Source organism: Callorhinchus milii, unplaced genomic scaffold (genome assembly GCF_018977255.1).
Source record: "Callorhinchus milii isolate IMCB2004 unplaced genomic scaffold, IMCB_Cmil_1.0 Scaffold716, whole genome shotgun sequence".
Lineage (NCBI taxonomy): Eukaryota > Metazoa > Chordata > Chondrichthyes > Chimaeriformes > Callorhinchidae > Callorhinchus > Callorhinchus milii.
The window spans coordinates 1-16,648 of NW_024705457.1; the positions used below are offsets into that span (position 1 = coordinate 1).

At 43.9% G+C, this 16,648-nt stretch overlaps 1 protein-coding gene across 1 annotated transcript; it reads left to right on the forward strand.

Moving 5' to 3' along the window:
• Positions 1-166: 166 nt before the first annotated feature.
• Positions 167-15,383, forward strand: LOC121852305 (transketolase-like). The gene is given in 15 exon segments (XM_042346403.1): positions 167-276; positions 2,313-2,430; positions 5,805-5,918; positions 7,238-7,335; positions 7,728-7,919; positions 8,340-8,467; positions 9,629-9,822; positions 10,274-10,438; positions 11,494-11,650; positions 12,434-12,564; positions 13,186-13,269; positions 13,780-13,876; positions 14,147-14,185; positions 14,188-14,265; positions 15,208-15,383. Coding segments are annotated over 15 exon segments (1,881 nt in total).
• The last annotated feature ends 1,265 nt before the right edge of the window (positions 15,384-16,648 follow it).

Here is a 16,648-nt window from a genome sequence, read left to right on the forward strand (position 1 = left end):
GCGTGCTTGCCCGCCTCCCTCTACACAAGGGCCGGGGGGAGGGCTGCGCTATAGACCCAAAAAATCGCGGAGGCTCTTCCTGGGCGCGGTGCTTTGCCCGCCTCCCCTCTATAAAAGGGCGGGGGGGGGGGTACGTTGAGGCTGCAGCAGCAAAGCAATCGAGGCAATGGCGGCACAACGACTCCCGAGCGGCGAGAAGCTGCAGGCGCTGAGGGACACCGCCAATCGCCTGCGAATCCACTCCATCCGAGCGACCTGCGCCTCCAACTCGGGTCGGTGGCATCGCGAGACTGCGGCGAGCGCGTCGCGGTCGATATTGCGCGGTGAAAGCGTCGTCGTCGTCGTCCGTGGCTGATACAAAAAAAGAGTCGAGGGTTTTCTAAGTGAAATGAGGGCTGGCCGCGTGAAATGCCTTAAATTCCCAGCAGTGGCCCAGACGGCGATGATGGAGGCCAAACATCCTAAGCCTCTCTCGCTGTGTGCACCTGCCGTCTGCATGTTGTCGCTCGTGCGCAATTGAATTCGCGCCAGTGGGCTTAGTGTAAGAATTTGGGTTATGTGGCTTTTAAAAAAGTCGTAGTTAAACGCCTGCGCACGCCGATTTTTGAACACGAGTGGCTGCAATCGCCGTGCTGTACAGTAATGCGACGTACGAGTCGTGTAAACTGCGTTTGTGTGAAAACAATGCAACTTCTCGTTTCCTGCCAGCCTTTTAAGGCAATTGTCCAGATTATAGTACCGTGGTTACACTTTTTTGTGTAATAGTTTGACCCTTTGCTGACTTTCTAATTGACATCGGCCACGTGCCGTAGCTAATGAAGCACTCTAACGCGAATGTGTGCATTTGCAAACCATTTTTATTGCTAATCAACATTTCACGGTCTCAATTTTTTTTAATGAATGATTGGAATTGCATTTTGGAGACGGAGGGGAAACGCAATGGATTTCAGAAAGCACGCGGGGTTGCTTCCATCGTGACACAAGAATTACTGTAGCTGGGCAGAGATGTTCAAAGAAGAGGCGACGGTAAAGATTCGTGTCGGTGGAGCTCATCCTAGGACCTCTACCAGGAGATGGAGCGATGTGAAAGCGATGAAATCCGCCTGCGCCCATGCATTTGCGTGGATGTTTGGCATCTGCAGGATCGTAAGATGGCTCAGGTGGGAGGCCCATCATCCAGCAGTGGATTAGAGCATGGCTTGTGCTTCTAGATTGTACCTTCGTGCGAATTCGCATCTCGATTTCGCGTCTGTGTGGAGTGACGAGTCATTTTGGGTTTCCTTGTGGAAGTTGGGGATGCAGTAGCACATCAGGGGTTTTGTAAGGTTAACGCAAACATAATTTGAGTACATCTGACTTTTAACCCGTTCTGTCGAAATATTTGGTTGGCTTGTCTGAGCATGATAACACTTCGACGTACAGTTTTGATGAACCAGCTTTAAAGTACAGTATATAAACACGTCCGGCTTGATCCGGCAATGAGTTTACAGAGGGTGGTGCGCGTGCAAAGGTCTCGTTTTTACCGTATTAAAACGTTTGTAAAGCGGGTTTTTTCCCTCCGCCTATATCCCTTCCGAACCAGTGTTTTAGCAGTGGTTTTCGCCTAACCAGCCCAAATTCTTGGCTACTTTAAATGTTCTTATATCGTCAAAAGAACGTTGCGAGTTGAACTAAAGCTGCCGCATTGCTTTACCGCAGCCAGGAAGGAGCCTTCCGTTAACACTGGGCCCGTTCAATGCAGTACAGAACCATTAAAGTTTAATTCGTATCATACTCTTTGGGTCTTTCGGTAAAGTTGCGTAGATTGAAAAATAATTTTTCAAAAAAATCACGACGTTTCGATCGCAACAAAAGCAATTGTCTTCAGGTGAAAAAATACAGCAGGTGGACTGCTGAGGCAGGAAGAAATATGTCAAGGTTTCATTTGTATCATTTGAAAGAAATCCTCATCTAAAATCCCTATCACAGTTGATTCTATCATTGGCATGAGTATCCATTTGGTTCCCTCGTTGCATTACAATAATATACGAGAGGTAATGTTTTTGTTGCATGACCGTTAAAGCATGTTTTTAATTCCCAGTGCTGGAAATGCAACCTTTTTGAGAACCCGGTTTCATGGCAGGCGACTGCCTTGATTTGAACCCCCAGGAATTTCGGCAGTGCCAGCTTGGGTGCTCTTGACCCCTCTCCTGAGCTGCCCTGACCATCTATCTCCTGCACACTGCCTGCAACCCCCTTGTTGACCGATGTTGAAAACTCATTTCATTCTTGCTTGTGTTTTGTTGTTGTTGCCCTGTTCCTGTTCTGCACAGCCACCCAACATCATGCTGCAGTGCTGCAGAGATAATGTCCACGCTCTTCTTCTACGGCATGAAGTATAAGGCGGATGACCCCGGCAATGTCAATAACGACCGCTTTGTGCTATCCAAGGTGCTGTCACGAACAGGCGTTTTTGCTTCGAAGTATTGGTGTCACGGTGTAAATGCTGTTTGATAGTTTGCTTTAAAGGCAGTGTGTGAAATATTACAATGCAATTGGTTCTCTTATGTTGCATGTAAATACGACTCGAGATACATGCAAAGTTTGCATTTTGGCTAATTTGTCAGACAAAGCATATCAACTTTACAAACCAGATGGTAAAAATGGGACAAAGAATCAATTCTTATATTGTTACCCAATTATTAAATCGCCAGCGGTGTAAAGTGACGCATGCCAAAAATACAAACTTAATTTGTTCAAAATACTTTGTGGTGCAGTTGTCGGGTTTTGCTCGCTCTGAATCCTGGAGTGCAAATCTCCCTGGGAGTCAACGTCTTACCATATTTAACATGTAGGTCTTCCGTGACCAATATTATCCATACTAGAGGTTTTTTGGGTTGGATCGCGTAAATATATGCATGTGTCGTTAAAACCTGCCACCACCCGACATAGCCAACTAGTAAGGCTTGGCTCTCCAACACACCGGTGTGCAGTACTAGTGACGAATTGGCCACGTTCTGTTTACGTGACAAACCTTACTAGTTGGTCGTGTCGGGTGGTGGCAGGTTTTAACAACACTTATTCCTACAATATCTCACCAAGGTTGCTAAAATAGCACCACTTATGCAGACTAGGGCTTGTCATGGGAACTGATTTTCCACCACTGGTTCAAAAACATTAAGTGCCTCTCTAAAATGCTCGTTTGCTCCAAGATATTTTAGATACGAGCACTTAAAGATCATTGGAATATATGTTTGCATGGAATAAGAACGTATGTAGTGTTATATATTTGTTTTAGTTATGGGAACTGATGGTTTGTCATTGTACTATTATGCAATGCACAATGACTTGCTGGTTTCGGGCACACTTATTGGCTTGTTAAATGACTTGGCAAACCGTGCTCAGGGTGTGGCAGCCAAGTGAACTGAATAGGTATGTCGTGCTGTTTGGACACTCCTCCAGACCCACAGTTTTTCACCATTAGGCCTTAAAATAGACCATAGTCGTGTATTCATCAATATGTAGACGAAGCTAAACAATACTGGGAAAAATCTAAATTTAAATCTTTTAAAATTTCAAATGAGCCTTTAAACATTGCCATTCCACTGCAGCACAAAGAAGATTTATGGAAAAGTAATGGACGTGAATCTATTGCTCCCTGGCGATTCGACAACTTGTCAAGATTTGAGTGTGTCATGGATTTTCTCAATTTTTACGCATTTATATTCTGTCTCGCTCAATTTAACTCCCATTTGCCTGCATATACCCTAAGCATGTCATTCTCAATTGTAAACGATTATTGCATGTGGTGTATGTATGTTGAACGTCTTTCACACAGTAATGTAGCCAACTGCGCTAATCGTAGTGTGGTGGTGATGATAATTATTTGAATCTTATTAAAGATAATATTTCCTGGCAAGGTGTTGAGATTTGGATTTGGCATTAGAAAATGTGGAACCCTGGAATGCCTGCTCTTCTCGTTGATGCTGAAAATGTGCACTTTGAACCTTCATTGCAACACTGGAGGCTTGACCCATTACCACGGCAGTTTTTGAAAGGTTAGAGTTTTCAAATTTAGGATGGATTAATGCCACGATCCTCTCGATGTTTACAGTGGAACTACTGTTGCTTTAATTAAAACCGCCGGCCACAATTCTAATTGAGATTTATTTCCCCCATTTAAAAAAAAATCGGAGTTGCACCACCGCTTATGAAATCTCATGGATAAAAAGAGCTTGTGTTGCAATGTATTGTATGAGCTGTTGAGGCCTGAATGTTTACTGATCAAAAGATGATCTCGATGTGCCAACCGAGTTATAGAGTACAATTATTTGTATCCTTTTATCGAATGGTATGTTTTTGGCATGCTGCTTTGGTTTATCATGAGGGAAATAATGTAACTATTAAAAACAACAGTCTAGGCTATAGAAAGTTTAATTTTAATAGAATGTCCTAGTGTTTTGTTCCCACAGAACAACATTGTATTTCACTTGTTGCCATGTACTTGTTGAATCTTAATGGCAGTGATTTTGTCTATCTTAACGCTTCCAAAAAGCAATGCGAATAAATTAACCCATTGGGTACTGTTAATTCGGATGTATGTATAATATTTCATTCATAGGTAAAAAATAAAAGTAAGTTTGAGTTCATACGGTATTTGCACTTCCCCATTGTCAGACTTCGGTTTGGACTTTACAGATTATACTGTTATATTGTGCAACACAAGTAACTGGAAGTTCTGGTGATATTTGCTTAAACATTTTTTAACTACCTTAAAATCAGTGTTTGGAGACTTTCTGTGATTGTCACCAGACCTGGTTGAGTTATGCGTGCATTATCAAGGTGGTGGATTATGTACTGTCAATTGGTTTTCCTCTGTCGATTGCAACTTCCCTATGAGTTGTGTACGTTGATTATTTTTGTGCAGTAAAGCAATGAGAACCTTGATTGGTGCCGTTTATGTCCTGAGTTTTAGAGGTCATTAACCTGCAGTTGACTTTAGGCTTTGCTCCTGAAGCTGTTTACCAGCTCGCCAACCTCTGAACATAGAAACATTTAAACACTCCGGCGCATACGAACGAAGTGTCCCATAAATGGTTGTACCATGCAAAGCCAGTTGTCTAGTAGTGTACACGCTTGCCTTTGTAAAGTGTTGGGATAAAATAAGTTTTGCCCCACCCTAGGCATGTAACTGAAGATTTTTAAAATGTATATATTATAATCTCGTTTCATTTTTTCTCAATTGTAGCGTGATTATTTGCTTAATGTTATGCCATGTTGCGATTGCTTAAATTAATACTATATAATTGGCCACTGCATCTGTTGCCACCCGCAAGACAGCTGCCATAGGGTTTCATTGGGGGTGAAAAAATCTGGTGACAGCAGTGCATGACCCTGCATATATGACATCCATGAGCCAGACCTTGAGCTAATCACCAGAGCCACCTGTTCCCGAGACCAGACCCATGGGAATTAATGTTGGTCCTGCTCCTTGTAGCTTTTTCTTTCAACGTGCAAAGTTTTGCCGCAAGACACTTGGCACAGCTGCTGTTTTTTTCATTTAAATTGAATTGTCAGCTGGGAAAAGAATGTCACCCGCTTGTTCAGAATTGTTGTAAATTGTTTAACGATTTGTGACTTACAAGGGAATGATACCAGTGGTTTTTTCGTAGTTTACTTTAAGTATGAAGTGTTAACATTGCTGAAAGCTTAGAGTCTTGGGTTTTTCTAACAAATTGAAGTGACAACATTGCAGGAGCCTGGCAAGATGACAACTGTAGTGATTGTTATCATTTGCTTTACGTTTGTGCTGATTTTTTTTGTAGGGACATGCTGCGCCCGTGCTGTATGCCGCCTGGGCTGAGGCTGGATATATCGCAGAGTCGGACCTCTTGAATCTCCGCAAGATTGACTCTGATCTGGAGGGACATCCTACACCTGTAAGTTCCTTGACACCCTCCCCCTGGGAGGGACTGTCTATACTGACGTTTTCACACAAAATGGCCTAAAACACATCTGACATTCATTGCATGTCTGGAGTTCGTGTTGAAATTTGGGACTTAATTTTACTTGTGTAAGCATTAATCTGCTGATATAGCCATACCACCCCATTTGAAAGTTTATTTTGGTGCAGAAAAATTGAAACTGGGCACCTTGCCCCATTCAATCAATCACAGATGCTGATCACCAGTTCTTCTGGGAACAGTTGGGATGGTTTGGCAACGCATGATATGGCGTGGCTGGTGTTGCATTTCACAAAGTTCATGTTTCGGTTTAGACCGTGGGTGTCTGGTCAACGGGTGTGCAGTGGTTCATGTGTAGGGAGTTCAACTGAGTCGCAGATGCACTTCTTGGAGGCAACTTTTATTATTAATACAACACACGGGGTAACTGCCCCTTAAGATAACAACCTGTGGTGGTGACCACCAGGCTAACTGCACTAATTACAATAACTAGCTACAATGGACCGGACCACAGCTTGGGTCCAGGTCCACGTGTTGGAGACTGTAGGATGTAGAACGTAGATTCTTCAGGGTGAACAACAGCAGTCGGTCCCTCTCGGAACCCGGCTTGTATCCTCTGTGGCGTGGCTGGGTCTGCCCTTAGCCACGACCACCTTCTAGAATCCTCGAGCAGGATCTCGACCTTGACACGTGACCACCCCTAGCCCCACTTGGGGGCCCTGTGTCGACTTAACCAGTCACGTGTCCTCTGGGGTCAAGCAAGTGCCACGGCCGATAGTAACCCCATTCACGTGGCCGGCACTCTCACCCTATCCTGTAGGGCTGGCACTGCACGCAGAGCGTGGTGCCATCCAGCGCTGTCAGTCAGCGCTCACCGAGCCCCTCTAGGGCTGGTACTGAACTCGCATATAAGTGGTGTCCGCGATGTCAATACATCGCACTCCGTGCCTCTCTAGGGCCGGCATTACACGGTGACGTACGCGATGTCACTACACATCCACTGCTGTAATCTTGATGACCTGTTTGATTCCCAGCCTGAACCAACACCTCCCGGCAAGTGCTAACTGGACTTGTCCTAAGGGCTGCCTCCTAGATCAGCTCTGGTTTTTTTATTATTAAATAAACTAAAAAAAGATCACTTTTTGTGAGCATCTTATTTTTTGTCGATAAATGTAGCCGCGCATAGAACCGCTCTTATGTGCTGTGCTAACCTTGATGGGTCACTTGCTAACGGAATGTGCCAAAACAGTCTTTAACAACTGAATTCTTTGTGCCATGCCATCTTGTGCTGCTAGAAACTTTCGTTCGTGGATGTGGCGACGGGCTCCCTGGGTCAAGGGCTTGGCGCTGCCTGTGGGATGGCTTACACTGGGAAGAACTTCGACAAAGCCAGGTCTGCTAATGTCCTGGCACCCTTGAACCCCTGACAGTGTCAATTTAAATTATAAGCAGTTTTACACTCAAGGTTGAATGCGTAGCCAGACTTGAGGATCCATTGCGTTTGGGTCTTTCATAATGCAGCAAAGTAAACCAATTTGCTTCAAGCATTTTCAATTAAAATATGCAAGCATGCTTTAATTTTGTTTACTGGCTCCGTGTTTTTAATTTTAGTGAGCTTTGTCATATCTGTCACTGCAAGGGTCTCTCTTGCAGTGACAGTGACCTGTGATCTGTGTTGTGCCCCCTCCCAAGGGTAAATTGAAACTCCTCGTCTCTTGATGAAGAAAATGTTCCCCATCTGACGTGTAGCACCTTGGCCCTTCTGTCTTGTCATTCCGCCCACAGCTACCGCGTCTACTGCCTCCTTGGCGATGGGGAATCGTCGGAGGGCTCCGTGTGGGAGGCCATGGCCTTTGGTTCCCACTACAACCTGGATAACCTGGTGGCCATCTTCGACGTGAACCGCCTGGGACAGAGCGAGGCTGCCCCCCTGCAGCACAACTTTGACGTCTACAAAAGCCGCTGCGAGGGTTTCGGGTTAGTACTCGGATGTTTGTGTGAAATCTCGCGTGGCATGTTGTGTAAAGGAAGATGTCAACTAATTTGGCTTTTTTAAACCCTTAAATTGGGCTTTATTTTTTTAATTTCTACAGCCAATTTGCATGTAGTCTGCTTTTTCTGCCTTTGTGTAGTTTGCTCAAATGAGCTCCTTTAATATTGTGACTATTTAAAGCTCTGACATAAATTTATTAAGTTAATTATCAAGTGGATTCAAAATATTACCCGTTGACTTAATCCTATGAATCGTTATATTTTCTAAACTCCCCGTGTCACCTATTTTGGTTTTATACATTGCTCAAAATGGTAAGTTATTTTACGATGCTAATTAAATTAAATATAGCTCTTTAAGACTAATTTTGCCCGTTTTTTAAAATGCCGCCTCGATGATGGATGCAGATGGAATACGCTGGTGGTGGATGGTCACAGTGTGGAGGAACTCTGCCAGGCCCTGCTGACTGCCAGCCAGACCAAGGGGAAGCCCACGGCCATCATTGCAAAGAGCTTCAAAGGAAAGGGCATTCCTGGTAAGTGGTGGGAGCAATGCAATATGTTGTTTTAAAAACAAATTATGAAATTTAAAATGTAAAAGATGTAATTTATGAGATTATGCACATTTATGAATTATGCAAATGATGTTATTAGGCAAATTAATTAGGCAAATTAATCAAATAAATACACGTGTGTTTTTTCATGTTAATTGGGTGTAAGTATAATATGATCAATCGTAGGTGTGATTAAATGTGTATAAAGTATTACGTAGATATGTATGTGCATGTGTGTAGGAGAGTATTATTGATGTGTGTTAGTTTGTATTATGGTCAATAGGTGTGCGTGTAGTTACGTGTTTTATTATTGGCTCGGCTTCATTGTTTAGGGTTAGGGTTAGAGTTGCGACCAATATCATCCAAAATAGTTTTTTTTTGGGTTACATCGGAATTGCCACCATAGTACTCCTGTAGATGTCCTACTCATGGTCCGTACAATTAACCCTCAACGGTTACGTTGTTAAACTGAGCCATAGAACAATAGGCGAACTCCTCGTAGTAGTGCGACGATAGGAAAGTCCTTAAAAAATGACAATATTCATACAGAACCACGCGAAAGAAACATGTGCCCAATGGCAAAAGTGAACATCAATGAATTATCGGGCAATATTGTGATTAAATGTAATATCTCAAAACAATAGTATCCATGCGAGTGTGTAGACTCGTAACATAAATGATTATAAATGTTTAGTGTGTCATCAATGAATTCACTGGTAATATTACGATTTAAACCGGGTTTTCATGTGATGGTTTCGGCTCATTCGCTAACGGCTGCTCAAATCATAGTTAAATTTACTTTCACACTTAGTTCAGTATATTCTAGCTCTTTAGGACTAACATATTCTATTTGGTTTCTTTGAAACTAATACCTCCTATACTCGGGCAAGTGGGGGTCCAGAATGCCTAAATTGAGCCTAGGATAATTGAAGTTATCTCCGAAGTAGTCCTGTAATACCATCTTCTGCCGCCCATTGTCAAACATGGGGTGATGCACTGCTCTGCAATAATTCCAAATAGAATTGCTTATAGCTCGTGGGTATGTAGACAACCCTTCTGTCAATGTTGTTGGTGGTTGAGGGCCTTCTCCATCGCCATGCTGATAATTGTTAACAATACAATTGTTTGTTTAAAATGTGACAGGTGTTGAGGATCAGGACAACTGGCATGGCAAACCCATTCCCAAGGACAAGGTGGAGGAGGTTGTGCAGGTCATCCAGAAGAAGATTTCCAACGCAACGAAGCTGTGTCCAGAACTTCCCACCGAAGATGTACCTGTGGTGGACGTGAGCAACGTCAAACTGTCTTCACCTCCGTCCTACAAACTGGGAGATAAGGCGAGTAGTTGGAGGGGTTTTTCTTGCTGTTAAAAGATTTTTGTTTTTTGTCAATCAAACATCACTAAGTATTGGATTTTAGTGACATTTAGCGGGCGCAATTTTATATTCCTAGGTGACATTGCGGAGCGGGTAGTAGATATTACCGGCTTGTTCCAGAGGTTTACACAATTAGTCCAGCAGCTGCCGTGGTTAATAATGTGGGTCTATAAACCATACATTATTTGCTTCGGTGGAAATTAATTATCCGTGTTATTCAAAGTGCAGGCCGAATCTGAAAGTATGTGTAACTAGTTTGGTAAAACAACATAGCAATATCACCTAATTTAGCAAACTATTGCTGTCTGTGAAATGACATCTTCGCGACAGCATTGTGCTCTACGAATGACGCGAATACCCAACGTACTCTCGTAAAATGAACACGAATTAATTTGTCTTTTGCGCACTGCAGATCTCAACGCGTAAGGCGTATGGGGTGGCCCTCAACAAACTGGGCCACGGGAACAGCCACGTCATTGCCCTCGATGGAGACACCAAGAACTCAACCTTCTCCGACATGTTTCGCAAGGACTTCCCTGACCGCTTTATCGAGTGCTTCATTGCCGAGCAGAACATGGTAAAACACGAGGGCTGACTTTACATGGGCAGACGCTGTGTTCGGAGAGTTTAAAAGTAAAGTCCGTTTTATATTTTTTGATTAACATGTGGCGCTTTTCTGGCACATCTGCCACAAAAAGGTGTCATTACATCTTTAAACGTGAAAATAAACAGTTCTGTACAGTTTTTAAAAGACGCATGTAGTGGCTGTGCAAAGGGTGTTGGGCACCGATATTTCCCTCCCCACATTACTGCTTTCTGCATCGTGAAACAAAGAATGTATTTGGATTCATCACAGCCTCTTCGTATTAGACAATGGCCCACAGGTGGCTTTTGCATAGCTACTGCTAATGAGCTCCTTTTAAGTGACCTGTGGTCCACAGAAGGGTGAATGGTGCTGTTTTTATCACTGCAGCATTCTGTTTTGTTTTCTGGATTTAACATCGATTAGTTGAATTCGACGAGTTACTGTGTATTTAACTTTGAAACGAAGTGAGCAAACAAAGATAATATTGTCCTCGTAGGTTTTTACCCTTTTAAACTGGTACAAAACTGACACCTTTATTCAAGGCATCATGTTTGCAATAACCACAACACAAGTAGTCAAAAAAGCAAAGAAAAAGAAGCAACTCTGATGATGATAATAATATGCACTGTCATTATCAGAGTTGCTTCTTTTTCTTTGCTTTTTTGACTACTTGTGTTGTGGTTATTGCAAACATGATGCCTTGAATAAAGGTGTCAGTTTTGTACCAGTTTAAAAGGGTAAAAACCTACGACTATATTTTGCCACTGGTAAAAGAGATCTCATAGTGTAAAAGATAATATTGCTTAATTTATTTTTAGTCATTTAATTGAAGATGGCGATGTCTGCTTCTGTTGGGGCCATTCTCTGACATGAAAGGTTGCCTTGCTGAGATCTAAACAGATACTTTCATCTCATGAGACGGTGTTGATTGAGTTGGGATAACAAGATAGAATATACCTTACAGAGCTTGCTCAACCTTGTGCCTTTCCAAATTATCCTCTTGTTCAAGAGAAATTCTCATTGTCTCCTGCCTCCCATGTGTTTAGGTGAGCGTGGCTATTGGCTGTGCGGCACGCGGTCGCACTGTGCCCTTTGCCAGCACGTTCGCCGCCTTCCTGTCCCGCGCGTACGACCAGATCCGCATGGGCGCAATTTCCCAGACCAACGTCAACTTCTGCGGCTCTCACTGCGGAGTCTCCATCGGTGAGCTGTACTCCCCGTCCCCACCAGTGACTGTCATACCACTGGTGTCTTGATTCTCGCAAAAATAGTGGCCTCAACACTAAACTGTTGTCTGGGCACAGGTTTTCACACCCTCCTTTGTAATAGCAAGGTTAGTCTATGTGGAGAGTTTATATATCTTAAGCTTGTGCCACTTAAGACTGCAGGTATCGGTATCAAAGTTGAATTTCATATGGTCCTACATACTCATGGTTTCATATCTGAAAGTATTGAGTTTGCCATCTGATCAGGAAAGTGATAAGTAATTGGATTTTTTCCATGTCCACATTTTTTGCGTGCCATCTTTTTTTTTACTTTTGTTGCAGTCTTGTGTGTGAATAATTCATAATATTTGTGAGTAGTGGTTAGGACAGCTAGGTTTGATATTGGTCATTTTTAATGTATCGCCATCTAAAATAGGTCTTTATAGTCTTGTTATTTATGCAGTTGGTGTTAGTTTGTTTGTGGGAGTGGTAGTGTAACGGTGCACTGTGCTATGAACCCAGCAACCCAAGTTCGATTCCAGCTCACCGCCATCACCAGTGACGATTATTTGAACCAGTGCGGGGGTCTCCCTTAAGTTGACTCGGCCTCATGAGTAACTGCTGCGGTGTGTAAACATCGCCACTTGGGAGACAAAGGCGGCCGAGCGTGGTGCTGGCCACCCACCCCCTCGTGCGCCGTGTCGGCCTTCATAGGTGCTCACTAACATCACTTTCTGCTAAAGTCTAAGGCTATACGAGGGATCTTCGTGTGTGCATACAGGTGAGGATGGGCCCTCTCAGATGGCTTTGGAGGACCTGGCCATGTTCCGCGCCATCCCCACCGCTACCGTGTTCTACCCCTCGGATGGCGTATCGACCGAACGTGCTGTCGAGCTTTCTGCCAACACCAAGGTTACCCCCCCTCCCCTGCAACTGCAGCCTAGAGCCTGAAGATTAGGGTTAATACCGTAAGAAACAGCATGCCACAATCCCATTGGGGAAGCATACTTAACTGTCTTGGTATTAATTGTAAGAGTTTGCTTTTCGAGCAAGCTGTTACCTGAAATTAATTTGAAGTTTTATTTATTATTATGTTCAACCCAGAATTTTAAAACTAGACTTGAAATGTAAGATTAGGAGAACCAAATTGGTTTCCTTTTGCATGCCTTTATACGTCACCACGCTGGTTACAGTTTTGATTAAAGGGTGGAACATGACTAGTTCACATCTCACTTGCCGGGAATGGAACTCTGGTGGCCGAGTTCGTAGTGTAGTGCATTCATAGCTCTACCACTGCTGCACCCAACAATTCGTTACAGCCGACTATTTTGTTATTGTTAATGAGTATTCTTTATAAGGTTTTTGGAAAAACGGCCATTAGGTTGCGTAATGTTAACGTATGATCTATCTGGAAAGATAAAAGAAAAAAACAATCGAATCTGCCTCCAAGTCCATTTCCATAAGCCTGGCTCTACTCCACAAGTCGTGCGCCACTAACTTGTGTTCCACACCACCGTGTCTCTCGCATGCCAGGGCATCTGCTTCATCCGTAGCAGCCGCCCCGACACGGACATCCTCTACGCCAACGATGAGAAGTTTGAGATCGGCAAGGCCAAGGTGAGAACGGTGCCCGGGAGATTAAAACGTCTCTATTGGATGTTGAATGTGAATGAAGTAAATGTTTCCTGTCGTAGAGTGGCCTGGAATTCTCAAGTCACTCCAGTAGGCCTCTTTATCCTCACTAGGGGGGAGGGGGTGGGGGCATCATTTTTATATTATCTGCAGGGTGTTCACTGCATGTTCAAACTGAAATCTAAAAATCGAACTGGAATAAGATGCATTAATGGCCAAAGATAATTTTATGAATGGTTTGTGCAGTCATTGATGTACTGGCTGAATCCCTGAAATCCTTCTGCTTGCAAACCCAGTCTTATTATGGGCTGACAAAATCCAATTTTCAATCCTATAGTCACAGCAATGCCAATCCGGAGCCACACAGCTGCCTTAATAAAGTTGTGATTGTTTAAAAGTTTTCAGATTGCTTTGTCATCTTCCCGAGACACTGCAGTGTCTTTGTACTTGCTGAAGTGTGGTCCCGTTGAAAACCTGTTTCGTGTTGTCTGGCAGGTGGTGCTGAAGAGCGACAGTGACAAGGTGACGGTTATCGGGGCGGGAGTGACGCTGCACGAGGCTTTGGCGGCCGCTAAGACGCTCGCATCCGAGGGTGAGGCTGTCTAATCTCCTTGCCCATCAACACGCAATGAATCCATCTTTTGCTATAATCGGATACATATGCAGTGCTTTGTAAATGTAATATGTATATCAAATGTACGCATTTTATTAGACTTGCTGCTTTTATGGTGGCTTTATATTCTTTATACATCAATTGGATGTTTTTTTATTTGACTACACAAACTAGTCGCTGTGTGCAGTGTGTGCCGTTCACCTTGCTGCTCCGTTCACCCTGTCTGTCCCTCCCCCGCCGCCCCCCTAGGTCTGAACGTGCGCGTGATCGACCCGTTCACGATCAAGCCCTGGACAAGAAGACGATTGTCGAGAACGTAAAGGCCACTGGAGGCCGCGTGGTGGTGGTTGAGGACCACTACCCCGAGGGTGAGCCGCCACTTCAGTGCAGTGGGCTCGTGTGTGTCCGCCTGCGCCGGGTCGCTCGCCTCGAGTTGCTGTTGAAACCGTTTCCATGAGAACGGCTTTCGTATTTACACAATTTGTATAAAGGCTGATGCTTTTGTTTTTAAAAGGCCCGTGACAAAATCGACCACAATGCACGTATAGGGTTGTTAAGCCAGGAGGTGACCACCATTCATAACAGGTTGTAGGCTATTGGGATATATTTGGACTTTGTAGCAATATCCATTGTACATTATTCACCCAAGCCTTTTACATAACTAACACCCAAGTGGTATACTTTAATTTCATAAATTGTTTCCAAACCTTGCCCTGCTTCAAACTCGTTATTTTAATTGTATATCCTGCTACTCTCCTGCCACCATTCTTTAAATATGAATTTGTAGCCACAATTGCATTTTTCTCTGACCTATAAATATGGATATATTTATATATATAATATGAGTAATCCACATGCCTCCCGCAGAGATGAATGTTGCTGCTCTACCAACTAGTGATGCAATTTACCACGCTGAAGTCTCAAGTCTCATTTGGGATTTCCCCCTGGTATTGTCTGATTTGTACAATAAAATACTCTCAATTGACCAATCTGATCCAAATAAAATAATTCCAATGGTGGATTGTTGCTAGCCTTGTATCTTGGATGTGTTCTAAGCAAAGCGCATTGAAAAAGTCAGAGGAAGCGGAGAGAAGGGCGCTAATGGTGAGATGGTGCACCCAAGTCACCAAAACAGGCTTCTTGGGTAGAAAAAACCCACCCCTATGACATTGAACGATTTTAAAAATGCAGTCTTTATAACAGATCCGATTATTTTAAACGGTGGCAACAACCTGTGCTAGGAACTGAGCCCAATGTCTGCTGCTAACACTGCGTTGTGTGTGACCCCTTTTGCGTGTTTGTGCTGTCAGGGGGCCTGGGCGAGGCGGTGTGCGCCGCCGTGAGCTCCCAGCCCGGCATTGTAGTGCGCCACCTGGCCGTGCCACGCGTGCCCCAGAGCGGGAAACCCACAGAGCTGCTCGAACTCTTCGGCATCAGCGCCTCGCACATCGTCGCCACCGTCAAGGCCTTCGTCTTGGGAAACTGAAGTAGCGGCAGGCGCTGGTCATCGCGCTGCCCACCCACACCCCGGCTTTGACACAATTCCTTTTTTTTTGTCACAAGATGAGCCACTCTTTGTAGTACAAAGAGGTTGAATGTACGCAGACCTTAGCGCTTATAGTAAACTAAGTTGTCCACATTCCTTGTGCGTTCAGTTTCTACAATCAGGCGAGTCTTGGCGAAATGCAGCTGTTGGTCATTTACCAGTTGGTCTTAATTTGTGTTACGTTTGTGTAGTTGTGCGAGCACTTGATACTTTTTCAGAAAATGTTTGACCCAAAGGGTGAAATTCCGATACGTTTTTCTGAACTGGACAGATTTGCATCGGACTTGAAATGACCAAATAGTAAGATTCCACCATTAAACTGTTGTGCCCTGTTAGTCTTCTAGCCCTGCTTGGGGGTGTTTGTGCACTTGCTGTTATTTGGCCTTCAAATGAATAATTCTTGCCCACTGATCGGTGACCAATAAAGTGATTAAGTAATTTTGTTTGTACGTGTTTTGTGACATTACCTCATGCTTGCAGTCTTACACATTCAAGAGGGGGGGGGGGGGCTGCATAGGATGCACAGCTTGTTCCATCAATGCTTGTTTGACTTGTGGGAGGAAACTGGAGGTGGTCTGTACACAACTTTGTCCAGTCTGTACGTTGATCTCTTCAGCAGCCTGCAAGCCCCTCTGCAGGGTTGCAAGTTTCACAAATCTGCACGATTCCTCAACCCATTTTCCTCCAGCGCCAGTTTCCTGTGCCCTTGTGCGCCTGGTTTGTGTGGTGCATGTTGATGTGCGAGGTTGCAAGTGAAATTTACCTTTCTCAAAAAAAATTCTGTATTGCATTATAGATTTGCGTTTGTAAATCTAGTTTGAGAATAAAATAGTTCAAGAATTGTAGGTCGGTAATCTAATGCACCAATTACATCTCTGAGCAACTTACCAAAGTTGTGTCACAATTGATTAACACCTAATCTTTCTAATAACCTTTCGGTTGGCTAATTTTCTAGCATGTTTCCAGTGCACCCAAGTGTTTTACATCTTAACGAAGCCCTATATGCGGCAGAGAAAGGGAATCCCATCATCCCAGAAGTGGATTGACAAGTCCTTGTGAAGATTGCTATAATTGACCACGATCTCTATCCACTGCTGTATGAATGTCTCCCACATAGCCATCTATTCCAGCCCCAACTAAACGGCACTCATTGCTCTTCCACATGAGCTGGTCGTCTTGGGCGTGTTCCATCCATTGGTTTCCAA